Source organism: Labeo rohita, chromosome 16 (assembly GCF_022985175.1).
Source record: "Labeo rohita strain BAU-BD-2019 chromosome 16, IGBB_LRoh.1.0, whole genome shotgun sequence".
NCBI classification, from domain to species: domain Eukaryota; kingdom Metazoa; phylum Chordata; class Actinopteri; order Cypriniformes; family Cyprinidae; genus Labeo; species Labeo rohita.
Window position 1 is genome coordinate 24,026,879 of NC_066884.1, and position 19,368 is coordinate 24,046,246.

General features: G+C 34.5%; 4 protein-coding genes across 5 annotated transcripts; 3 read left to right on the forward strand and 1 right to left on the reverse strand.

Annotated features, from left to right (window-relative positions):
* The first annotated feature begins 812 nt into the window (after positions 1 to 812).
* Positions 813 to 1,244, forward strand: LOC127178624 (transmembrane protein 100-like). Its single transcript, XM_051131600.1, has one exon. It carries the CDS (start codon positions 813 to 815, stop codon positions 1,242 to 1,244), a length of 432 nt encoding a protein of 143 aa, XP_050987557.1.
* A 2,076-nt stretch (positions 1,245 to 3,320) lies between these two features.
* Positions 3,321 to 6,258, reverse strand: LOC127178011 (uncharacterized). Its single transcript, XM_051130620.1, has 4 exons — positions 6,097 to 6,258; positions 4,643 to 4,678; positions 4,027 to 4,511; positions 3,321 to 3,926 (listed from the first exon to the last, which is right to left on the reverse strand). The coding sequence occupies exons 2-4, from the start codon at positions 4,675 to 4,677 to the stop codon at positions 3,415 to 3,417; spliced, it is 1,032 nt and encodes a 343-aa protein (XP_050986577.1). The 5' UTR covers position 4,678; positions 6,097 to 6,258; the 3' UTR covers positions 3,321 to 3,414.
* A 112-nt stretch (positions 6,259 to 6,370) lies between these two features.
* LOC127178012 (uncharacterized) lies at positions 6,371 to 11,480 on the forward strand. The gene is made up of 2 exons (XM_051130621.1): positions 6,371 to 6,403; positions 8,944 to 11,480. Exon 2 carries the CDS (start codon positions 8,957 to 8,959, stop codon positions 11,036 to 11,038), a length of 2,082 nt encoding a protein of 693 aa, XP_050986578.1. The 5' UTR covers positions 6,371 to 6,403; positions 8,944 to 8,956; the 3' UTR covers positions 11,039 to 11,480.
* Positions 11,481 to 12,912: 1,432 nt separating this feature from the next.
* On the forward strand, positions 12,913 to 18,824 carry fdps (farnesyl diphosphate synthase (farnesyl pyrophosphate synthetase, dimethylallyltranstransferase, geranyltranstransferase)). 2 transcript variants are annotated; one of them, XM_051132358.1, is made up of 10 exons: positions 12,913 to 13,028; positions 13,445 to 13,600; positions 13,794 to 13,934; positions 14,955 to 15,035; positions 15,960 to 16,082; positions 16,250 to 16,338; positions 17,689 to 17,761; positions 17,854 to 17,931; positions 18,028 to 18,162; positions 18,254 to 18,824. In XM_051132358.1, exons 1-10 carry the CDS (start codon positions 12,942 to 12,944, stop codon positions 18,452 to 18,454), a joined length of 1,164 nt encoding a protein of 387 aa, XP_050988315.1. In that variant the 5' UTR covers positions 12,913 to 12,941; the 3' UTR covers positions 18,455 to 18,824. The 2 variants fall into 2 exon arrangements, with proteins under 2 accessions (XP_050988315.1, XP_050988316.1); XM_051132359.1 differs by having other exon boundaries at positions 12,933 to 12,971.
* Positions 18,825 to 19,368: the final 544 nt, after the last annotated feature.

Genomic DNA, 19,368 nt, shown 5'->3' on the forward strand with positions numbered 1-19,368 from the left:
CATCTTGGGGAGAGGAAAGGAAACATTAGCTTTTTTTTTATCTTCAATGCCTTAGGCTGACCATATATTCTGTATATTGTATACACATTAACCTCAAATGTACATGGAATAATAAATTCACCCCTTGTTTTAATTACATTGTTTTCTGATTGTACCGGTTAGTTTTAATGCTGCTGCAAACTTTTTATAATTGAAAATTTTAAACTGCCATTTTAAATTATTTGTATTTTTGAGCTTTAGTATCAATTTGGAAGTTTCAAACTAAATTATATTGTACTTGTACGATAACAAAGATAATCTATTCAATTAGCTCATGCTCTCTCTATAAGTAACAAGCCACTGTTCAGTCATTAATTGAATATGATAGTTAAAATAAATGATTGACTTTGTCAAAGATGAGAGCTTTAGTGAGGAAATGTTGTTTTGGAGAGCCCTGTTGTAATATTTACTTTTAGCATTTATTTTATTTAAATTGTCCAGTTGTCTTGTATTTAAATATGTAATACAATATTTCTGTTACACATTAATCCGTACTTTTATTTTGACAGGTTGCTGTGAAGTTTGTGTGTGTATACACAGTCATTGTTGGAAAGGGTTCAAATATGCTGATGTATATTCTGTGCTTTTGCATAATTGATAGGAGTATAGAAATGACTGACAAATCCCTATGAGAAGAGATAAGAAGGACAACTACTGAAGAAGCACAACCTGGAAAATCTTTATTTTGTTAAAATCATCAATATTTAAGGAGTTCAAAAAATTGTACATCAACAGGACAGACATGCAGCTTACTTCTGTGAAGCTCATTAATGATGGCAACACCCGTGAACCCTTCAGCTGATTCAAACCCCACCCAAATAGTGAAATATGATCCAAAGTCTGAAACTGTGAAGTTACTAAATGGATTGGTTTCTGTGGCAGGTGTCACAGTGGTGACGGGGGGAGCAGAGCTGTCCTGTGGCTCCTGTATGTTGGCCTTTGGGGTTTGGGGCACTCTGGTTGGTTTGAGTGTTGTGTTGGTGGGTTTGTGGGATCATCTGGAGTACAAGAACAGTGGTCTGTCACACCTTCTGGCTCTTGGATTGGTACTGCTACTCAGCAGTTTGGGTCTGATGGCTGTGACCTTCACCATCCATTTCTTAATGAAAAAGAGAAGAATGAAGGCCAGGAGAGAGAGGGCAGAAGCAAATCTAGTGTTAGTTAATGAGTATGCAGACGTTATTTTAAAAAGAGTCACGGTGTAATAGAGCAGTGACGTGAACTCCCTCTCTACTTTTTGCCTGATGGGAGAATATCACAGGAAATTCATTGGATTCAATGTGTTTGCTATTTCCTTTGTGTTTTCAGAACACAGAAGAGGCATATTTGCTTCTGCATTCATGTCTTTATTAAACTTATACTGATTATCTAACTTTCAATGAATATTATTCCAGAGGTTTTTAGCTTTTAAACTGATGCAGTGGCTCTAAATTGCATTTCTTTTTGAATATGTGTACTGTATCACTGTGTAATTTTTTCTAATCTGAGTGCACCTCTATTTTTGTAGCTATATATTTTAATATATACAGTATATACAATATACACATAAATGATATTTTCTCCATTGCCATATACTATCATTAAGGGGATAAAAACATGAACACCTGACAATGGGACCATCAACAATTACATCACAGCTGCATAATTGAGGAAATATAAGTATAGGCTACAAAAAAATGGTTGAAGCTTGTGTGCTTAAGAAAACCCATTGCAGTTTGATATGCGCTCATTTCTTTGTTACTAAATGTGTTACCTGAAAACCAAAAAAACAATACAAAAATATATGGAAATATAATAGTAACTATAATGTGATATATCAAATAATACATTTGTGTGAAACTATGAAACTATAATGCTTAACTTTTTTTTTAATATATTGCAATATAGTCATGAAATATACTCATACTGTATATACATATGCAAAATACATATATAGTAAATCAAGACAAAAACTGTAGCTTTATTGAAACACTCAATTAATATAACAGTTAATGCTTGGGCGTATATAAAGCTGAACACATACTATCTCACTTTATTGTTTGCATATTTACACATTTGATTTTACGAAAAACAAATATTAAAAGTTTTGGATTTTTGGACAGTTGGATGTCTTGCTAAAGTCATGGCAACATGGTGGGTGAAACATGAGTTTGGACATTTATGACTTAATTGACTGAGTACTTTATGTAATAAATACACATATCACAATGTATATTTTCCTCATAATATATTGAATGGATGTGTTCCCATCAAATGTGAATATATATATATATATATATATATATATATATATATATATACATACATGTTCAAATAAATTTACATACAAACACACACACAATATCATTTTATTACATGTATATATTATGAAGTATATTACTGAAAATTAAATAACATAGTATATTACATAGTACAGTATATTAATATAGGCTATATTAATTATAATAACTTTATATTATAATTATATTAAATTCATATTATATATTGAATATATATATTGAAAAATACGTGACAAAAATATAATTTATTATTACTATGTTCCACTATATTGAAAGAAATTTCAATACATTGGAGCATAGTAACACAAAATATTATTCAGCATATTTCAATATATAATAAAGAATTGAATAATCAAAATAAATAATTCAATAATAAATTTGTTTATTAAGTATATTAAGTAATGATCGAAACCCAAAGAGGCATTACAGCCTTTTTCAAACCTGTTTAGCAGTGTTATTCTACTAATCAATATTACTGTAAGACATGTATGGTACAGTGTGCTATTTTAAATTATTTCACTGTAACACTGGTTAAACTTACACTGAATGTTAAAGAAAGAAAGAAAGAAAGAGAGAAAGAAAGAAAGAATTGTTCTGTGTAAAACACGTAATGTCTGTCTCCATCTGCTGGTCACTTTTTATTATTCTTTGTAAGTGATTTACTTGCTAAAAAGTTACTCTGCCTGTCTTGAAAATAATACTTGAAATAATCAACTTACTTAATCACTGTTCTTACTTTATCATGCTGATTGTAAAATTGCTTATTAATAGTAGTGTCATATTCCTTATTTTGTTTCAATAAGTGTCATATTTGTTATTAAAATGCACATTAAACTTAATTATTAATTATTTTTTTAATAACAAAAATCAAATAGCTTAAAATGTAAAATAAAATGTTCATCATAATACATAAACAATAATTGCTTTATTGTTAAAAGTTCTGATCACACAGATATGTACAGTTGATTCACACTAATTCTTTTGGGGTTGTTCATTGTCATGTCATGCTTTTATTATGAAATATCACTTTAATGTCTCATTGTCGTTTGTTTCTTGGCCCCCTACATATATGCATTGTACAATTAGATGATGGTGATCAGTAATAGCTGTCATATTCAGAATTACTGGGTGAGTTGCATAAAGTCTGTAGTCCTCCAACGTTCTCCCTTAAAGTATTTATGAGGACTGATGCACCCTGACTGTAGAGGAGCCGATTCTCTGCAATATTTCCTGCCGCCTTCACCGCATCTTCCATGGCTTTTATCACAGGCTGCCAGAGGATGAAACGTTGTGTTTGTTTCTCCAGTACAGTGACTCTTCCAGTAAGAACACTCAGTAGGTTCACAGCTCTTCTGACCATTTGTTGAATATCAGCTGTGACCTCTAGATGCTGCTTCACCTCTTTAACCTTCCTCTCATTTTTATGCAGCACCTTATCAGTCTCTTCAATCTCATTCTGTATGCTAGAGATCCTGGATCGGTAATTAGACACTTTCATGCTGCTCTCATTCACCTGAGACTCATTTTTCTTAAGCTCATCTTCAGCAACCCTGATATCCTTTGAAGCTTCATTAGTTACACGTGCTCCCTCACAGATCATGATTGGACCTAGAAAAAAGCAAGAAATCATATCAGCCACAAATGATGATTAGTTGCACTCTTTAGGATGATGATATATGGTAGTTGTGGATCGAAGAGGATTTCTCACCAGCAATCCATCCAATAACCGGTAATGCAAGCAGTGCTGCCCCTGTAGTTGTTACCCCTTCACCTGAGCTCTTCCTGTCTTGATGTACTTTTAAGGCATATTTTGCTGATTCTAGATTTTTTTCTGCCTGCTCCAAAGCTGCTTTGTAATTTTTTAATGATTCTTCAGCAGAGTTCTTCTCAGTATGTAATTTATCCTTGGCCATACATTTTTCCTTCTTCTGCTGCTCAGCATTTTCTTTTTCTTGAATAAGTTGCTCCATGCATTCATCCAAATACCCCAGTTTTTCTTTAATCACTGTCTCAGATTTTTTCAGGCACTGCTCAGCATGCTCAATATGTCTCCTGATTTGTTCGTAATTGTAGCACATGCCAGTGGTTTGATCAATCTGAGCATCCAAGAGAGACTTGCAGATGTTAGAGATGGAGACAATTCCTTCACTCAGAGGCCCAACAACTGCCTCCACATACTGCAAATCCTCAACACTGAGTGAAGATATGGAATAAGAAATCTAATTAAAATAATAATAATAATAATAATAAAATAATAATAATAATTTTTACAAATAATAACAGCAATATTTTGTGAATAGAGACTAGATTAAAGAAAAAATTACTCTGATAACTGGAACAGTCTCATTTCAGCTGCCATACTGAAACACAAAAAGAAAGAAAATTAATGATATTGTGTCATTAAACCATGCTGTTGACGTCTTTAGCAAAACATTTGGAGTTATTGGAAGTATTACGGTTTAATCCATTTAAATTCACAACCCAAAAACTATTTCAAAGGAAAAAAATATATATATTGAATCTTGACAAAGAAAAATGTTGTAAGGCAACGAGTAAGGCAATCAGTGATTAATTAGCAACATCAAACAAGAGTGCTATTTTTTCAGTATCAGCACATAATGCTAATACTCTGTCGCCAATTATGAGTTCTTTGTTTTTGTGTGTTTCTGTTTTCTTTTCCCATCTTTCTTGATAGACATATTCTTTGTGCATTTAATGCTCTGTGTTTCTCTTGTTCCTGGTCTTGTCTTTCCTTATAGAGTTGGTAAATGTGCTTGGTTCTGTGAGAGGAATGTTCCCTCTCACATTCTGAGATTCTAAGCCTTACATATTATATATTACATATACATATAACATATAAAAGTACTTCATGACAGCAAGTCAGATGTTGCTTTGATAGAGCATGCAGTGCATTAAAGAAGCCAATGCATCAAGCTTTACATGTCACCATCTAGCACAGACTCAAAGTCTGTCTGCAGCAGCTTCTATCATTGGAGTTGTAGCAAGGCTAAAGGATAGCTCGCCTAACTCAAGTTGCAGCAGAAATCAGCCAACCCACACACAGGTCGCATTCCACATCTTGAACTTTATTCTCCTGGCAACAGCGTTACTCAGCAAAAGAAGACAACTTAAATGAGCAAAACCATCGCACCCGCACACAGGCGGTACTCGTGGCATCTGCGGCTGCAGACTGTTCACCGAACAGAGCTCTGCTCTTAAAGGAGCCACAACATTTTCACTCGTTACAGAGTGAAAAGCGCTCTTCCCTAAAGCAATCTTCTTTAGAACATTTTGATGTAGTTAGGTCTATATGGAATGCGCAGAAGAATCTCCAAGTTGTAACCTTTTGTTTTTGATTCCCAGGCATTCATAATATTAACTAGTACTTTAACTAAAATGCTTGTTTTCGTATTCCAGTTTTCTGAAACTAAGAGCTAATGGTACTGGGTCTAGGCATACTGCCCACCTAATATATCCATACATGTGCATTGCACACCCAAGCATTCCTTTTTACTATCGTTTTTAAACCTACCTGTAAATATTCAGTACCTGAGTAAGAAACTAGCAAATCCTCCTCTTGTCTAACAGTTTGTCAGGTTTATAACAACACTTTAGTACATTGTTAAAAAAAAAAAAAAAAAAAAATCAAATGATTATGGTGCGAGTTAACCCGAAACATAGCAAACATTCGAGATGCGATATCATATAACAAAACAATGACATGACAGCTGGATTAAACAATTTGGAGTAAGATAGAATTTCAGAAGCTCAAACGTACCTGAAAGTGCTACACAGACTTTACTTCGCTGTTTCTTTATTTTCAAACGTAGTCTATGCTGTGCGTATGGAGGATGCCTTTATAGCCAGCATACAGAAATGCCCCCATTAATTATATATTCCTTTCAGGAAAACTAGGGGATTTCGCCAATGCACGCTTTCGCTTTCTACCCCATCCGACTGATATATTCCTTTGAGGAAAAGGAGGGGATTTCTACATGTGCGACTATAAAAAAGCATCTACGGCTTCATCCATTCCATCAGACCATCAACGGACTTGAACTTAAAACATCTGCTATTTCAACAAGGTAAGGAAACTACTTCTGCTCTTTTGCCATTTTATAACGAATTATAATGAATTTGAATGCATAATGAGTTCATTTGAAGTGTACCTTGCTTGCTATAATTTGATTTAACTGATTATAATGATTATAACCTTTAGTTCTAAAGTTTTGAGAGTTTAAATATTTAGCAGAAAAGCAAAGGATTAGACTCAAAACTGATTTGTAAATGCACATTTTAGGGATGGGCGGATCGATGCTTTCGATACTGACGTTGTATCGAAAGGATCGATCCTCACATAAAAATATATTCTAAAGTGCATTTTTAACCATTAATTTTATTTATTTAACAAGAAGTTTGGTGCATAAAATAAGCCTCTAAGAGGAACAACAGACTATTAAAGAATTATTGTGTAGGATAGAACTATTTCTCCTGCTCATCGGAACACACGCAAATGCTGTAAGACAGAACCAATCGATCACATTGATAATAATCAGAAATGATGTTTCTTCCTATTCTTCTCATGGCATTGAAATAATAAAGCATTATTTAAAAAAAAAAAAAAAAAATGTTTCTTGAGTAGCAAAATATATTAGAATGATTTCTGAAGGATCATGTGACACTCAAGACTGGAGGAATGATGTTGAAAATTCAGCTTTGGTCACAGATGCTTTTTAAATGACATTTTTCAAAATATATTAAAATAGAAAATAGTTATTTTAATTGTTCATTTTCCCAATCTTGCTGTTTTTACTGCAGACACACACACACACAAAACACAGTTTTGCTACAGTAACCTATTTGTAGTAAAACTGCAGTAACAAAAAAAAAAAACCATGGTTAACACTCTCTCTTTTGGCTTGCTTCCTTTTACCATGGTTAACACTACAGGAACATTATTTCAAGCATAATATTTGTAGCAAAAACCATGGTAATAATAATTAATAATACTAATACTAATAATACTACTACTAATTATTATTATTATTATTATTATATTATTATACATTTTAGTACTTCTGTAACACCATGGTTGTTTTTCATCAAGTACCCTCCAAGGTACACCTTTGTACCGTATCTACCCTTAATGCGTGTGTACTTGTATGGTACTAGTATGCTCCCTGGCTTTTAGGGGTAAAGAAAGGTGCACCTTTGAGGTTACTGCCCAGTAAAGAGCTAAAATACAAAATTTTAGTACATTTTATTTCTGACAGTGTTATAAAAGAAAAAAAGAAGAAAAAAAAAACACTTATGAAATGTTTAAAACACATGACTTTTAAATATAATGTTAAGTAAGTATCATTACTTATTTTATTCTTTTAATAATTTAAAAGATCAGTTTAGTTTAGAGGTATCGGTATCGGTATTGATATCGGCGATACTTGGCTTGAAAATATCGGTATCGGATCGAAAATAAAATAGGAGGTATCGCCCATCCCTAGCACATTTGCTATTTTGAAAGGCATGGATCTTTTTGTTTATTTCTGTTTTTCCTGCCTCAACTAATAGCCTACTCAGATGCTACAGATTCAAAGGATTTAGGGCTACTGTAGTTCCTTTTGTGAATATTTCTGCACTGGTGTTATTCTAAAGTTCACTGATTTGTTGTTAATTAATAAATAAATGAATAAATCCATGTCATTTTGCCAGCCAAGTTACAAGTGTGCCAATGATCTATAGTAGAGATGACAGTTTTCAACCTGTCATTGTTTTGCTGTCAAACATTGACACCATTTCTGGTCAACATTTTTATTTGCTTATTAATTGCATGTTATGATTGCAGATATTTCAACTAATCTAATGTGATTGTGTTTACTCTATGTTTCCCCCTTAACAGTCATTAAAATGTCTTAATAAATAAATAAATATATAGAAACCTACCTAAAATATTTTTTTTAAAAAAGGCATTTAAATCTACAAACATTTCTTTACATTTATTTATTTGTTTGTGTGGCCTTGCCATAGAGCACATTGAATCGTATCCACCATTATAACACTCTTTACTCATGTATGTTTTTGAATCAAACTTCAAAATATGTTACTTTTATGAGTATTATCTTTGTTTCTAGTCAGGAGCAGTTTTTAACATGTTGCTCTCACACAAAAAAGTGCTCCAGGTTCACCACCATTACTGATACACATCCACTGACAAAGAGCTCTCACATAGATGCAGACAAAAGGTAGTGTCAATACAATCAAAGGGGAGAATAATTCTTCAAACTGAAAAGTAAAAAATCTGGGCATGCTGTCCATATAAGCTATGAACGCTTATATTGACAGGCTGTGGGCTAATTATTATTGACATTGCTTTATATTTTCCATTTTTATTTTGTCATTGTTGCATGTTCTCATTGGTTTGTTGGTCTGTGGTTGTCGATAATTTCATATGCAACTAAACAGCAGTTTTTGGTGGGCCTGTTTTGAAAGTACACATTATTTGGCAACATGCTTGAGCAAACTGATCAAAGTGGACATTTCTGGGGATTTTATAATTTTATAAAATAGTGATAATTTAGTGGTAATTTTTTTAAAATAGTGAGATTTGTCTGTTTCTTTTTTTCCCCAGCAACAGGAAAGCCATGGATTCAGCAATCTTAAAATCTACTCAAAGCCTTACCACTGCTGAGGACATGAGGAATGAAACCAAACTTATAATGCAGCCCTATGCCAACTGGGAAGAGTACCTGACTCCAGCACCTCTATCCATAGCTATCCTGGGAGAGCTGGTTTTCATCTCGTCCTCAACAGATTTCTCTATCAATAAAAATCCCCCTAAAGATGGCTATCAATTCATCAAATACCCTGATTCCTTTCGTGCTTGCCTCATGCAAGTGTGTAACTCTGGTTGGTGGGCATTTAATGAGGCCCATACGAGCATGGATCAGATTCGCCTCCATACTGCCCAAGTTCCAGATTACATGAAAACTGCAGTGAAGATTCTGTTCCAAGGTGATGATGAAGTTGTCAAAGCACATCTTCCTGATCAGCTGGAAAATATCAGAGTCATTGCAGATGAATGTTTGAAGTTGTCAGATCAAACTGAAAAACGTTTCACTGAAGTCATTCAAATCATCCAAGAGCTGCTGGAAGCATGTGTGAATGCAGAGCACTTCTATGGAGAAGAGATGGAAGCAATCAAGAAGAAGCTGGAGGAGAGCAAACTGAGGGAGCAGTCAGCTCTAGAGACCAAGAAAAGGACTGAGAAAGCAGTGAGTGCCATGGAGAAGGAACTAGATCAGGCTCAGGAGAGCTACAAGAAAGCTCTGGATTCTCTCCCTAGTGGATGGGGAATGGTTGGCATGGATTTTTTTGGTGGTATAACACAGAGCGTTACAGGCTTGATTAATGGACTGACATCTGTTATTACTCACCCAGTGAGAAACATGTGTTCTGCAACAACAAAGATAGCTGATACTTGGAGCCACATTAAAGATCAGGAAAGTGTAAGAGATGTGGTTGCTGAAATAAATGCATATAGTAAGTCTGCTGAAATTTTAAATTGTGTCCAGAGTATGCAGCAGAAAATGAATGTGTATAGTGAGGATGATGACATTGACTGGAGAAAGCTGTATGATCAGAAGAAAAAAATCACAAACACGGATTTCACAGCAAAACAGTTTAAAAGAATCAGTGATGATTTAAAGAAAATCCCTGACTGCCCAGCAAAGAAACAAGCTCAGAAACTATGCAAAGATGGCATAGAAATATGCAACCAGCTGGCAAAATATGCACCTGATGGCAAATGTGACAAAGACAAAAGCACTGAGATAATAAAAGAGGTCTTAGATCTGATCGAGTCAGCTCATATTCTTGATAGCAAAAGCAAAGACATCACACATTCTCCAGGCATTTCTCCAACACCTCCAATGATGTATAGAGAAGAAAACAAATCAGGGAACATGAGCATTTCTCAGAGGGCCACGGAGAATGCAAGATTCTCCATAGAGCAGAACAAAGCTCAGCTGAACAAGGCAAGAGAGACCTATGAGAAGTGTGTAGAGAACCTAGAGAAGAACCAGAAGGAACTAACTGAAGTCCTGGTCACTATGAGAAATTGTCAACTGAAAGAGATCGACTTCAAAACTACCATAGAGATGCTGGTCAAAGGAATGGATGCCATGGGAAGAGTGAAGGAGCAGTGGGAGAAGATGGTTCACTTCTTTCAGATGGTTTCCAACATTGTGAAAACCAGCCTGAGCAAAACTCTCAAAAACTTTATCACCACGTCTGAGAAAACACAAGCTCTCTCCTACAATGCAAAGCTCTTCTCAAAAGATCTGCTCTACACTCAAGCCTTCCAAGCCTGTAACATTGCTAGTCTGGTCCATATGATCTCCGGAACATACACAGATGTTTCCAACAAGTACCTGATGGACCGTGTCAGTTCACTGGGCAAATTAATGGCCATGGATAAAAATAAACCAGATTTTGAGCATGAGCGACAACAGCTCCAGAACGGCTGTGATGAGGCACAAAGAGGCATTTTAATGCTTGTCCTGAAGAACAAAGAGGAGTTTGAGAGGAAGAGCACAAAAAGACTTGAAAGGATTGATCGCGAGTTGCTTGCCATTCTGCCTGCTGCTCCTCCAGAACAAATCAAGAGAATTCAAGAGTCTGTTCAAACTGGATTCAGTGAAGAAGAAGCATCATCCTACTACTGAGAGAATCTCCCATGGATTTTACAAGGCTGCTAAATACAAGAAAATACTTACATAGTTAAGATTTAAGCTTTGCTGTTTAGTAGTATGTCATGCCAGCTCAATTTAGATTAGAATATTATGTATATAGCTATATAAAATGTATTATTTAAGCAGCAAACGAAGCAAATTCAAAGCAACTGAACAAGAAACATTATCTCATATGGATAAAGGCAGTGTTTATCAGAAGACAGCTGATGAGATTTTTAACATCCTCTTAATCCAAATCAGTGTATGTTTTAAAAAATTTAAAAGATGAGTCAGAAAAGGTACTTACTGTACATTGTTTCAGTGTTTAAATTTTAATATTGTTACAATTATAATCATACCTGTATATGTTCAGCTAGTAAATGATTCCTAAAAGCATACTCTGTATGATTATGCAGGATCTTTATGGAAAGTGGAAATGACAGGAAATATTTGGTTTCATAAATCTGTTTTTTTTTTTTTTTCTTTTGTCCTTAATATTTAGTTTAAGCAAACAAACACAAATATTTCTGTTAGCTTTGCATGATACATTTTTCCTTGAATGAAGATACTGATATTTAAATTCTATGTACTGATGTTGCCTCCTTACTACTACTACTACTACTACTAATAAACAACTACTGCTCTACTGTTGCTTGTTGCTTTGTTGTACTTTGTTGTCACTTCTGTTCATCAAAATTAGTCTATATTAATACATATACAGGTTATTCTGAAAGTCATCAAGTACTGTAAGTCCCCTTTGCAACAAATAAGATCACAGTTCTACAATAATATCAAGCTCTACTAAAATTACACCCCATTTATACAAGCTTTTAAACATATTACGTAACACCTAAAATGAATAAATGTGAAAATTCTGCTATTTTTAAAGCTGGGGCTATATAGAAACATATCAGCAGAATTTACAACAATGGAATAAGTGTTTTTGAGTGTTTTTATGTTTAGTGTTGTTTAGGAGTGTTTTTAAGGTATAAAAATTGTGTCATAGGCCAGCACTTAATACACACCATACATATGCTCTTCTTACAAAATAACATCAGCAAGTTGAATCCAAATAATAAGATTAATAACCCTATAGCTAACTTAGTTGTTCAAACTAGTTCTTAGTGCACACAAAGGCTACATTTATACTGGCCCCAGTTCAGTTAAGGGTTGACTAACATTTTTACAGTTAACTTTAATGTAAGTGTATAGTGCACATGCAATTTAGCACAGTTAGTGATCTTAATCATGGTTTACACCAGAAGATACACTGTGATTTTGACAACAGAAGATGAAACCACAATAGAGGGAATTATAATTAATAGACAAAGATCATGGACTTAAATATAAAAAATATTTTGAGGCAGGTCAAGAAATGATAACGTTATACCTCTGCAAAGTAAACTATACACAAGTATGATTTCTAACTAAAGACATGCAACTCAAAAAAAAATATATATATATTCAATTAATATTCATTTTAACATGCTAACCAGTTCTTTCTACAAAACAGTCCAGGCGTAGTTTAGAAACTGTTACAGCTATTACAACCATGCACAGTAACTAACATTTCGCGGTCCAATAGCTAAGAAATAACTGTGTATTATCAATCTATCGCACATCATGCTACAAGAGGTTTCCCAATTTTGATAGGTTCCCTTGCATTCACTCCACCCTTTGCGTCGTGGATTGTCTCTTCTCATTGGCTGATTTCTCTAGAGCCCATCCTCGTTCGATTACTGCAACCAATAGACGTTCGTGATGTCATATGAGCTTTTGCCGTACACGCCTTAACAGGTCATGCGCAAAGCATTTCGGTACTTGGAGTTTAAAATGAAGCCCTGAGACTGATACAAATGTACAAAAAAACTACAATATTTGGTACGCCTTCGATCTTATGGGCCGTCTTGACTTTTTCATACTGCAGGTAAAAGCACACAGAAATGTTTGTGACAGTAGTCTGAGTAAGGACAGATTCGTAGCGGTAAGTCAAAATAAACGCTCAATTGACCAAAGTGTATTATGATACAGCTAATCTCAAATACTATGTAAAGCCGCTCTGTTAGCGAAGCTAGCAAAGTTTATGCGATCATGTTTACCCTGTTTACATTACTTATGTGGGGTTGTGCTAAGTAATATTCCTCATGTTACTTCCTAATATTGAATAATATGAATTTGTCACATATTTAGCTTCTTTATAAAAGGCTTTACTATAGATTAAACCCAATGCTGCTATGTTAAGCTTCAGATTTTGATGTGCTGTATGTATAGTGTATATTTCAAGTTTAGGACAAAATATTATTTTCTGTATTTTCCAAGTGGTGCAGTATGTCTAATGTTTGTCTGTTTCTGATTTATGTCTCTGTCATCACACTATATTTGTGTGCTCGGCCATGTCAGGGTGACAGCAGGTGCAGTAAGGGTGTCCAGCAGAAAGGCAAGATGTTATCAGATGCTCAGCTCTTTGATTTGGAGTTTGAAAAGTTGGTGTCTGAACTTACAGAGCAGGACTTTACTGATCCCGTTCTCACTGATGCCCTCAACAGACTCAAAGAGGTAGAGTAAACCTTGCACCGCCTGTTTGGAGCGATGAAATCTACATGAAGACAAATAGTTGAAGATGACATACAAAGCATTTACAGTTTAAAACTCTAGAACAGATCTGAAACAATGCCCCTTTTAATTAATTTTATTATTTATTAGTTTGGCTTTTCTTTTGTATTTTGAAATAAGTATCATTTTTCTCTAGGTGCTTCGGTACAATGCTCCTGGAGGCAAGAGAAACCGAGGCTTGTCTGTGATTGGTTCGCTACGGGAGCTGGTTTCTCCTTCTGAACTGCCACCTGATGAAGTTCACAGAGCCCTTTTGGTTGGATGGTGCATTGAACTGGTGTGTGGAATTAATACCTTTAATATACCTAATGACTGTAATCCATAGTCGGCTTCCTCAGTGGTGTACAAAAATAGAAATAAACATTTAATTATAAAATAAACAGCGTATAAGATGAAGTCAACAGATGCACAAGTATCTTGGATGAGGCCAATTTGCATTTAGTATACAGTTGATGTCAAAAGTTTACATACACCTTGCAGAATCTGCAAAATTATTTTACCAAAATAAGAGGGATCATACAAAATGCATGTTATTTTTTTTTTTTTGTACTGACCAAATAAGATATTTCACATAAAATATGTTTATAAGAGAAAATAATAATAGAATTTATAAAAATTACCCCATTCAAAAGATTACATACGTTTGATTCTTAATACTGTGTAGTTACCTGAATGATTTTTTTATTTTGTTTTGTTTAGCGATAGTTGTTCATGAGTCTCTTGTGTGTCCTGAACAGTTAAACTGCCTGCTGTTGTTCAGAAAAAATCTTTTCAGGTTTTGCATAATTTTTGTGTATTTGAACCCTTTCCAACAATGACTGTATGATTTTGAGATCCATCTTTTCACACTGAGGACAGAAGATGGACTCATGCAACTATTACGGAATGTTCAAACACTCACTGATGCTCTAAAATGAAAAACGATGCATTAAGAGCCAGAATGACAGAATGACATTTTTCTTATTTTGCCAAAATACCGTATTTTTGTCATTTAGTACTGCCCTTCAGAAGCTACAGAAGATATTTACATGTTTCTCAGAAGACAAAATAAGTTAAGATTCAAGATTACTGGCTGATTTTAGGAAAGGAATGAACAAAACTCAATTAACTAGCCACTCTGGATACCTAGTATTCAGACTTAAAGGTTGATGGACAAGATGGCAGAAAGGCTTCTTAGTGCAGTAATTTGATTGGCTATTTGGGCTGTCAGTCATTTATCTGTTATAAGGTCAATTGCAATGCAAACGAAAAAGGAGAAGATTGTGCAGTGGAAAACGTTTTCTGTTTTTTTCCATAGCTTCAGGCATTTTTCTTGGTGGCTGATGACATTATGGATGCATCCCTGACAAGAAGGGGTCAACCCTGTTGGTATAAGAAGGTAACTAATTGATTTATTGATTTATGCATGTTTTGAACTATATGTTGATGAAGCTGTAAAATTACATTACAAGATGTGTGAATTGATATTTTCTACTTTCTATTGAATATATTTATGTAATTTATTCCTGTGATCAAACTTAAATTTTCATTACTCCAGTCTTTAATGTCACATGATTCTTCAGAAAATATTCTACTATGCTGATTTGCTGTTCAAGAAACATTTTTTATTATTTTTATTATCAATATTTAAAATGGTTGATTACATTTTTTTTAGGATTCTTTGATGAGTAAAAAGATCTAAAGATCAGCATTTATCTGGAATAAAAAGCTTTTGTAACATTATACACCATACCATTCAAAAGCTTGGAGTCAGTATAATTATTTTTTTATAATTAAAAAAAATAATTAAATATTATAGTGATGAGGGGGAATATAGTGATGATAAAGACATTTATTATGTTACAAAAGATTTCTATTTCAGATAATGTTGTTCTTTTGAACTTTTTATTCATCAAAGAAATCTGAAATTATTCTACTCAGCTGTTTTTTAGCATAATAATAATAAATGTTTTTTGAGCAGCAAATCAGAATATCAGAATGATTTCTGTAGGATCATGTGACTGGAGTAATGATGCAAAAAAAATCAGCTTTGAAATCACAGGAATAAAAAATACATTTAAAAATATATTCAAATAGAAAACTGTTATTTTAAATAGTAAAATATTTAAAAATGCTACTGTTTTGTTGTACTTTGGATCAAATAAATGCAGGTTTGGTGAGCAGAAGAGACTACTTTAAAAAACATTGAAAATCTTTTGACTGGTAGTGTATGTGTGTGTGTGTTATATTATCCTAGGGTATATCAGTTGTGCGGATTATTAATATCTGTGCTAATCTATGTTCGTTTTCTTGTACTTGTCAGGAAGGTATTGGTCTGGATGCTATCAATGACTCTTTTCTCCTGGAGGGGGCGATCTATCGCCTTCTTCGCAGACATTGCAGAGGACAGCCCTACTATGTCCATCTGCTTGAGCTTTTTATGGAGGTAACACATCCAAAAGCTTCATTACTTAGCACACATTTTAACTTGCTCACTGGCAGCTTGTACACAAGACTGTTATCCAGTTTCTATCTTTCTTGATTAACTGCGTATTGTTTAATACATACTGACCTATGTGGGCTGTCTTAAACCTGAATCTTTTTTTCCTCAAGACCTCTTTCCAGACAGAGCTGGGTCAGGCTTTAGATCTGATGACAGCACCTCCACATAAAGTTGACCTTGATCGCTTCACCATGGAGAGGTGAGAGGTTGTCTATAAGGGTCAGACAACTTAAAGGAGAAGTCCACTTCCAGAACAACAATATACAAATAATGTACTCAGCCTCTTGTCATCCAAGATGTTCATGTCTTTTTGTCTTCCGTCGTAAAGAAATTATGGTTTTTAAGGGAAAGCATTTCAGGATTATCCTCCATATAATGGACTTCATTGGTGCCCCGAATTTGAACTTCCAAAATGTAGTTTAAATGCAGCTTCAAAGGGCTCTTAATGATCTCAGCTGAACAAGAAGGGTCTTATCTAGTGAAACCATCGGTCATTTTTTTCGAAAAAATAATAATTTGCTATTGCTAAAAATAATAATAACAATGCTATGAATTAGTAATGGGTCGTTCTTGAACAATTCTTTCATCTTGAATGAATCTTCAATGTGACTCGGGAAGAATGAGTCGTCTCGGGGAGTGATTCGTTCAGTCACGCATGTGCAACATCCTATTAGGTTCTGTACTGGAATTAGTTCACCTGTTTCGAGTCTTCAGGTTTTTCGGTACGTTTCTTCATCTTATGGGGCTGTTGCGTGATGAACGAACAACTCAAACTCGAAAACTTGTCAGATAAGAGGTAAGGTGAGCTAATCATAGACTAAAGACCCAGTTAAACAATTAATTAATCTTTTTTGTTTCTTATAGCATTATAGTTTTGTCTTGTTTGTAAGGGGGGGAGATTTGTTCATTTCGCTAAACAAGACAGTCAGTAAAATGATTAGAACTTTCCACTCCATCTTATTTTCTCCTACAGCTTGAGAGGAGGATATCGTTGTACCTTTTGTTTGTAAACAGCGTTTACAAACTTACTTGCACTTTCTTAGTCTTTGCGCGTTCGCTTTGTAAACACTAAGTCTGTAGTTCTGCCTACGTTCCACGTGACCTTTCGATGTGATTCAGTAGTACGTAGCGTCTTGAATGCGCATCCCAGAGCCTGTGCTACACAAGCTTTTGTGCTTAAAAAGTATACAAATTTTTATTTTTATTTATTTGATTGTTTCGCTAGATAAGACCCTTCTTCCTCAGCTGGGATCATTTAGAGCCATTTGAAGCTGCATTTAAACTACATTTTGGAAGCTCAAAATCAGGGAACCAATGAAGTCCATTATATGGAGAAAAATCCTGCAATGTTTTTCTCAAAAACCATAATTTCTTTACAACTGAAGACAGAAAGACATGAACATCCTGGATGACAAGGGGGTGAGTAAATTATTTGTGAATTGTTGTTCTGGAAGTGGAGTTCTTCCTTTAAATGGCACGAAATTTGACAAAACGAGATATTATTTGCCAATTCACTGTCCTTGACTGATTTACAGTGTATTTGCTTCAGGTACAAAGCCATTGTGAAATACAAGACTGCATTCTATTCCTTTTATCTCCCTGTGGCTGCAGCCATGTATATGGTGAGTTAGCATACAAATCTATTATGTTTTTGTTTTTTTTATTACAAAGTGTAAAGAATAATTTTTGTAATCTTTTTTTTTATTGATTATAGGCAGGGATTGAAAATGAGACTGAACACAACAATGCTAAAACTATTTTACTTGAAATGGGAGAGTTCTTTCAGATACAGGTATTAGTTTAATAAAGCAACACTTTTGAAGCTTCAAACGCTGTCTTCTCTGGTTGTAATATACCAAAACATTTAGAACATGTTTGGCATTGACAGGACGACTACCTGGATTGTTATGGTGATCCCGCAGTAACTGGAAAAATCGGCACGGATATCCAGGACAACAAATGCAGCTGGCTGGTGGTGTCCGCACTGGGCATCATGACATCTGAACAGAGAGCAGAACTTGAGGTGAGAAAATGTGGGGCTGTTTCTAAAACTAAATAATTCCAGAAAGCAACAGACAGTGGTTAAATGAACAGATTTACCCTCTTTCTTTCAGGCGTGTTACGGACGTAGTGATGCTGAAAGTGTCGAACGCGTCAAGGCTTTGTATGATACTCTGGAAATGCCTATCCGATACCATCAACATGAGGAGGAGAGCTATCGCCGCCTTCAAAAACTCATCCAGCTTCATGCCAACAATCTGCCTCATGCTGTTTTTCTTAATTTTGCCAAGAAAATATATAAGAGAAACAAATAAGGTGTTCAAAGAAATGAAAGGACTTCAAAAATGGAGTTCAGTGTTTTTAAGCACGCAGACCTGGGTCAAATGAATACACACTGAGGGATTTTAGTGGTTGAGTAAATATGGAAACGGTAGATTTTATCCGCACTTTAAAGATACTGTCAAGAGTTTAGTTATTTGTCATAATTATTTGTGTTTTCCCTCTTTTATTCTTGCAGAAGAAAATACAATAGGCTGATTCAGAGCTCAACCACAAATAGCACACATAAACAACACCTGACAGTGTTTTACTTGGGGTATATATATGTAAAAACCATATATTTTCATCAGGTTTTTGAATTGTATTTTCAACGTCTTTGAATAAATGAGAAAGAAAACAGGAAAAGATGTATCCACCTTTTTCTTCAATGCAGAAGTAAGCCTATGCTTGAGACTTCTGGTTCATTAAACAAAATAACGAGAAGAATAACAGCGTGCAGAAACCGGTAAAACTGTTTGCACTACAAACCATTGTGTTCATAATTAACATAATACATTAAAGAAACATGGTAAGACAACAATTTGCAATGTCAAGCAGCAAAACTAGCTATTTTGTACAGCTAAATATAAATGGATGCAGATGAGACCGGAAGCCTAACCCATAAAATTTACAAATGGCTGCACCCGTTGTTACGGAAAAAAATTTAAATAAATATTTATAAAAGGAAAATTAATTTTCTGAGAATGAGAATTAACAAACTGCTGATCAAATGCAATCCAGTGAATAGATGCACATATTCCTTGCAACGTATGAAGTGTTACCTAAATAAAATATTTGCTCACGCAGAACACAGTGGCACTTTCATGATCCTTCTGTCTTTTTTGTTTTGGTAAAACCTGTCAAGTTAGATTGTACTGTACATTTACAACGTTACCGGATGTATGTCTCA

Coding starts and splice junctions, on each gene's coding strand:
- LOC127178624 (XM_051131600.1), top strand. CDS start 813: ATGGCAACACCCGTGAACCCTTCAGCTGATTCAAACCCCACCCAAATA.
- LOC127178011 (XM_051130620.1), bottom strand. CDS start 4,677: ATGGCAGCTGAAATGAGACTGTTCCAGTTATCAGA. Junction 4,512..4,642: donor AGACTGTTCCAGTTATCAGA/GTAATTTTTTCT, acceptor ATCTTCACTCAG/TGTTGAGGATTTGCAGTATG. Junction 3,927..4,026: donor GGTTATTGGATGGATTGCTG/GTGAGAAATCCT, acceptor GCTTTTTTCTAG/GTCCAATCATGATCTGTGAG.
- LOC127178012 (XM_051130621.1), top strand. CDS start 8,957: ATGGATTCAGCAATCTTAAAATCTACTCAAAGCCTTACCACTGCTGAG.
- fdps (XM_051132358.1), top strand. CDS start 12,942: ATGGGCCGTCTTGACTTTTTCATACTGCAGGTAAAAGCACACAGAAAT. Junction 13,029..13,444: donor GTAAGGACAGATTCGTAGCG/GTAAGTCAAAAT, acceptor CGGCCATGTCAG/GGTGACAGCAGGTGCAGTAA. Junction 15,036..15,959: donor AACCCTGTTGGTATAAGAAG/GTAACTAATTGA, acceptor TGTACTTGTCAG/GAAGGTATTGGTCTGGATGC.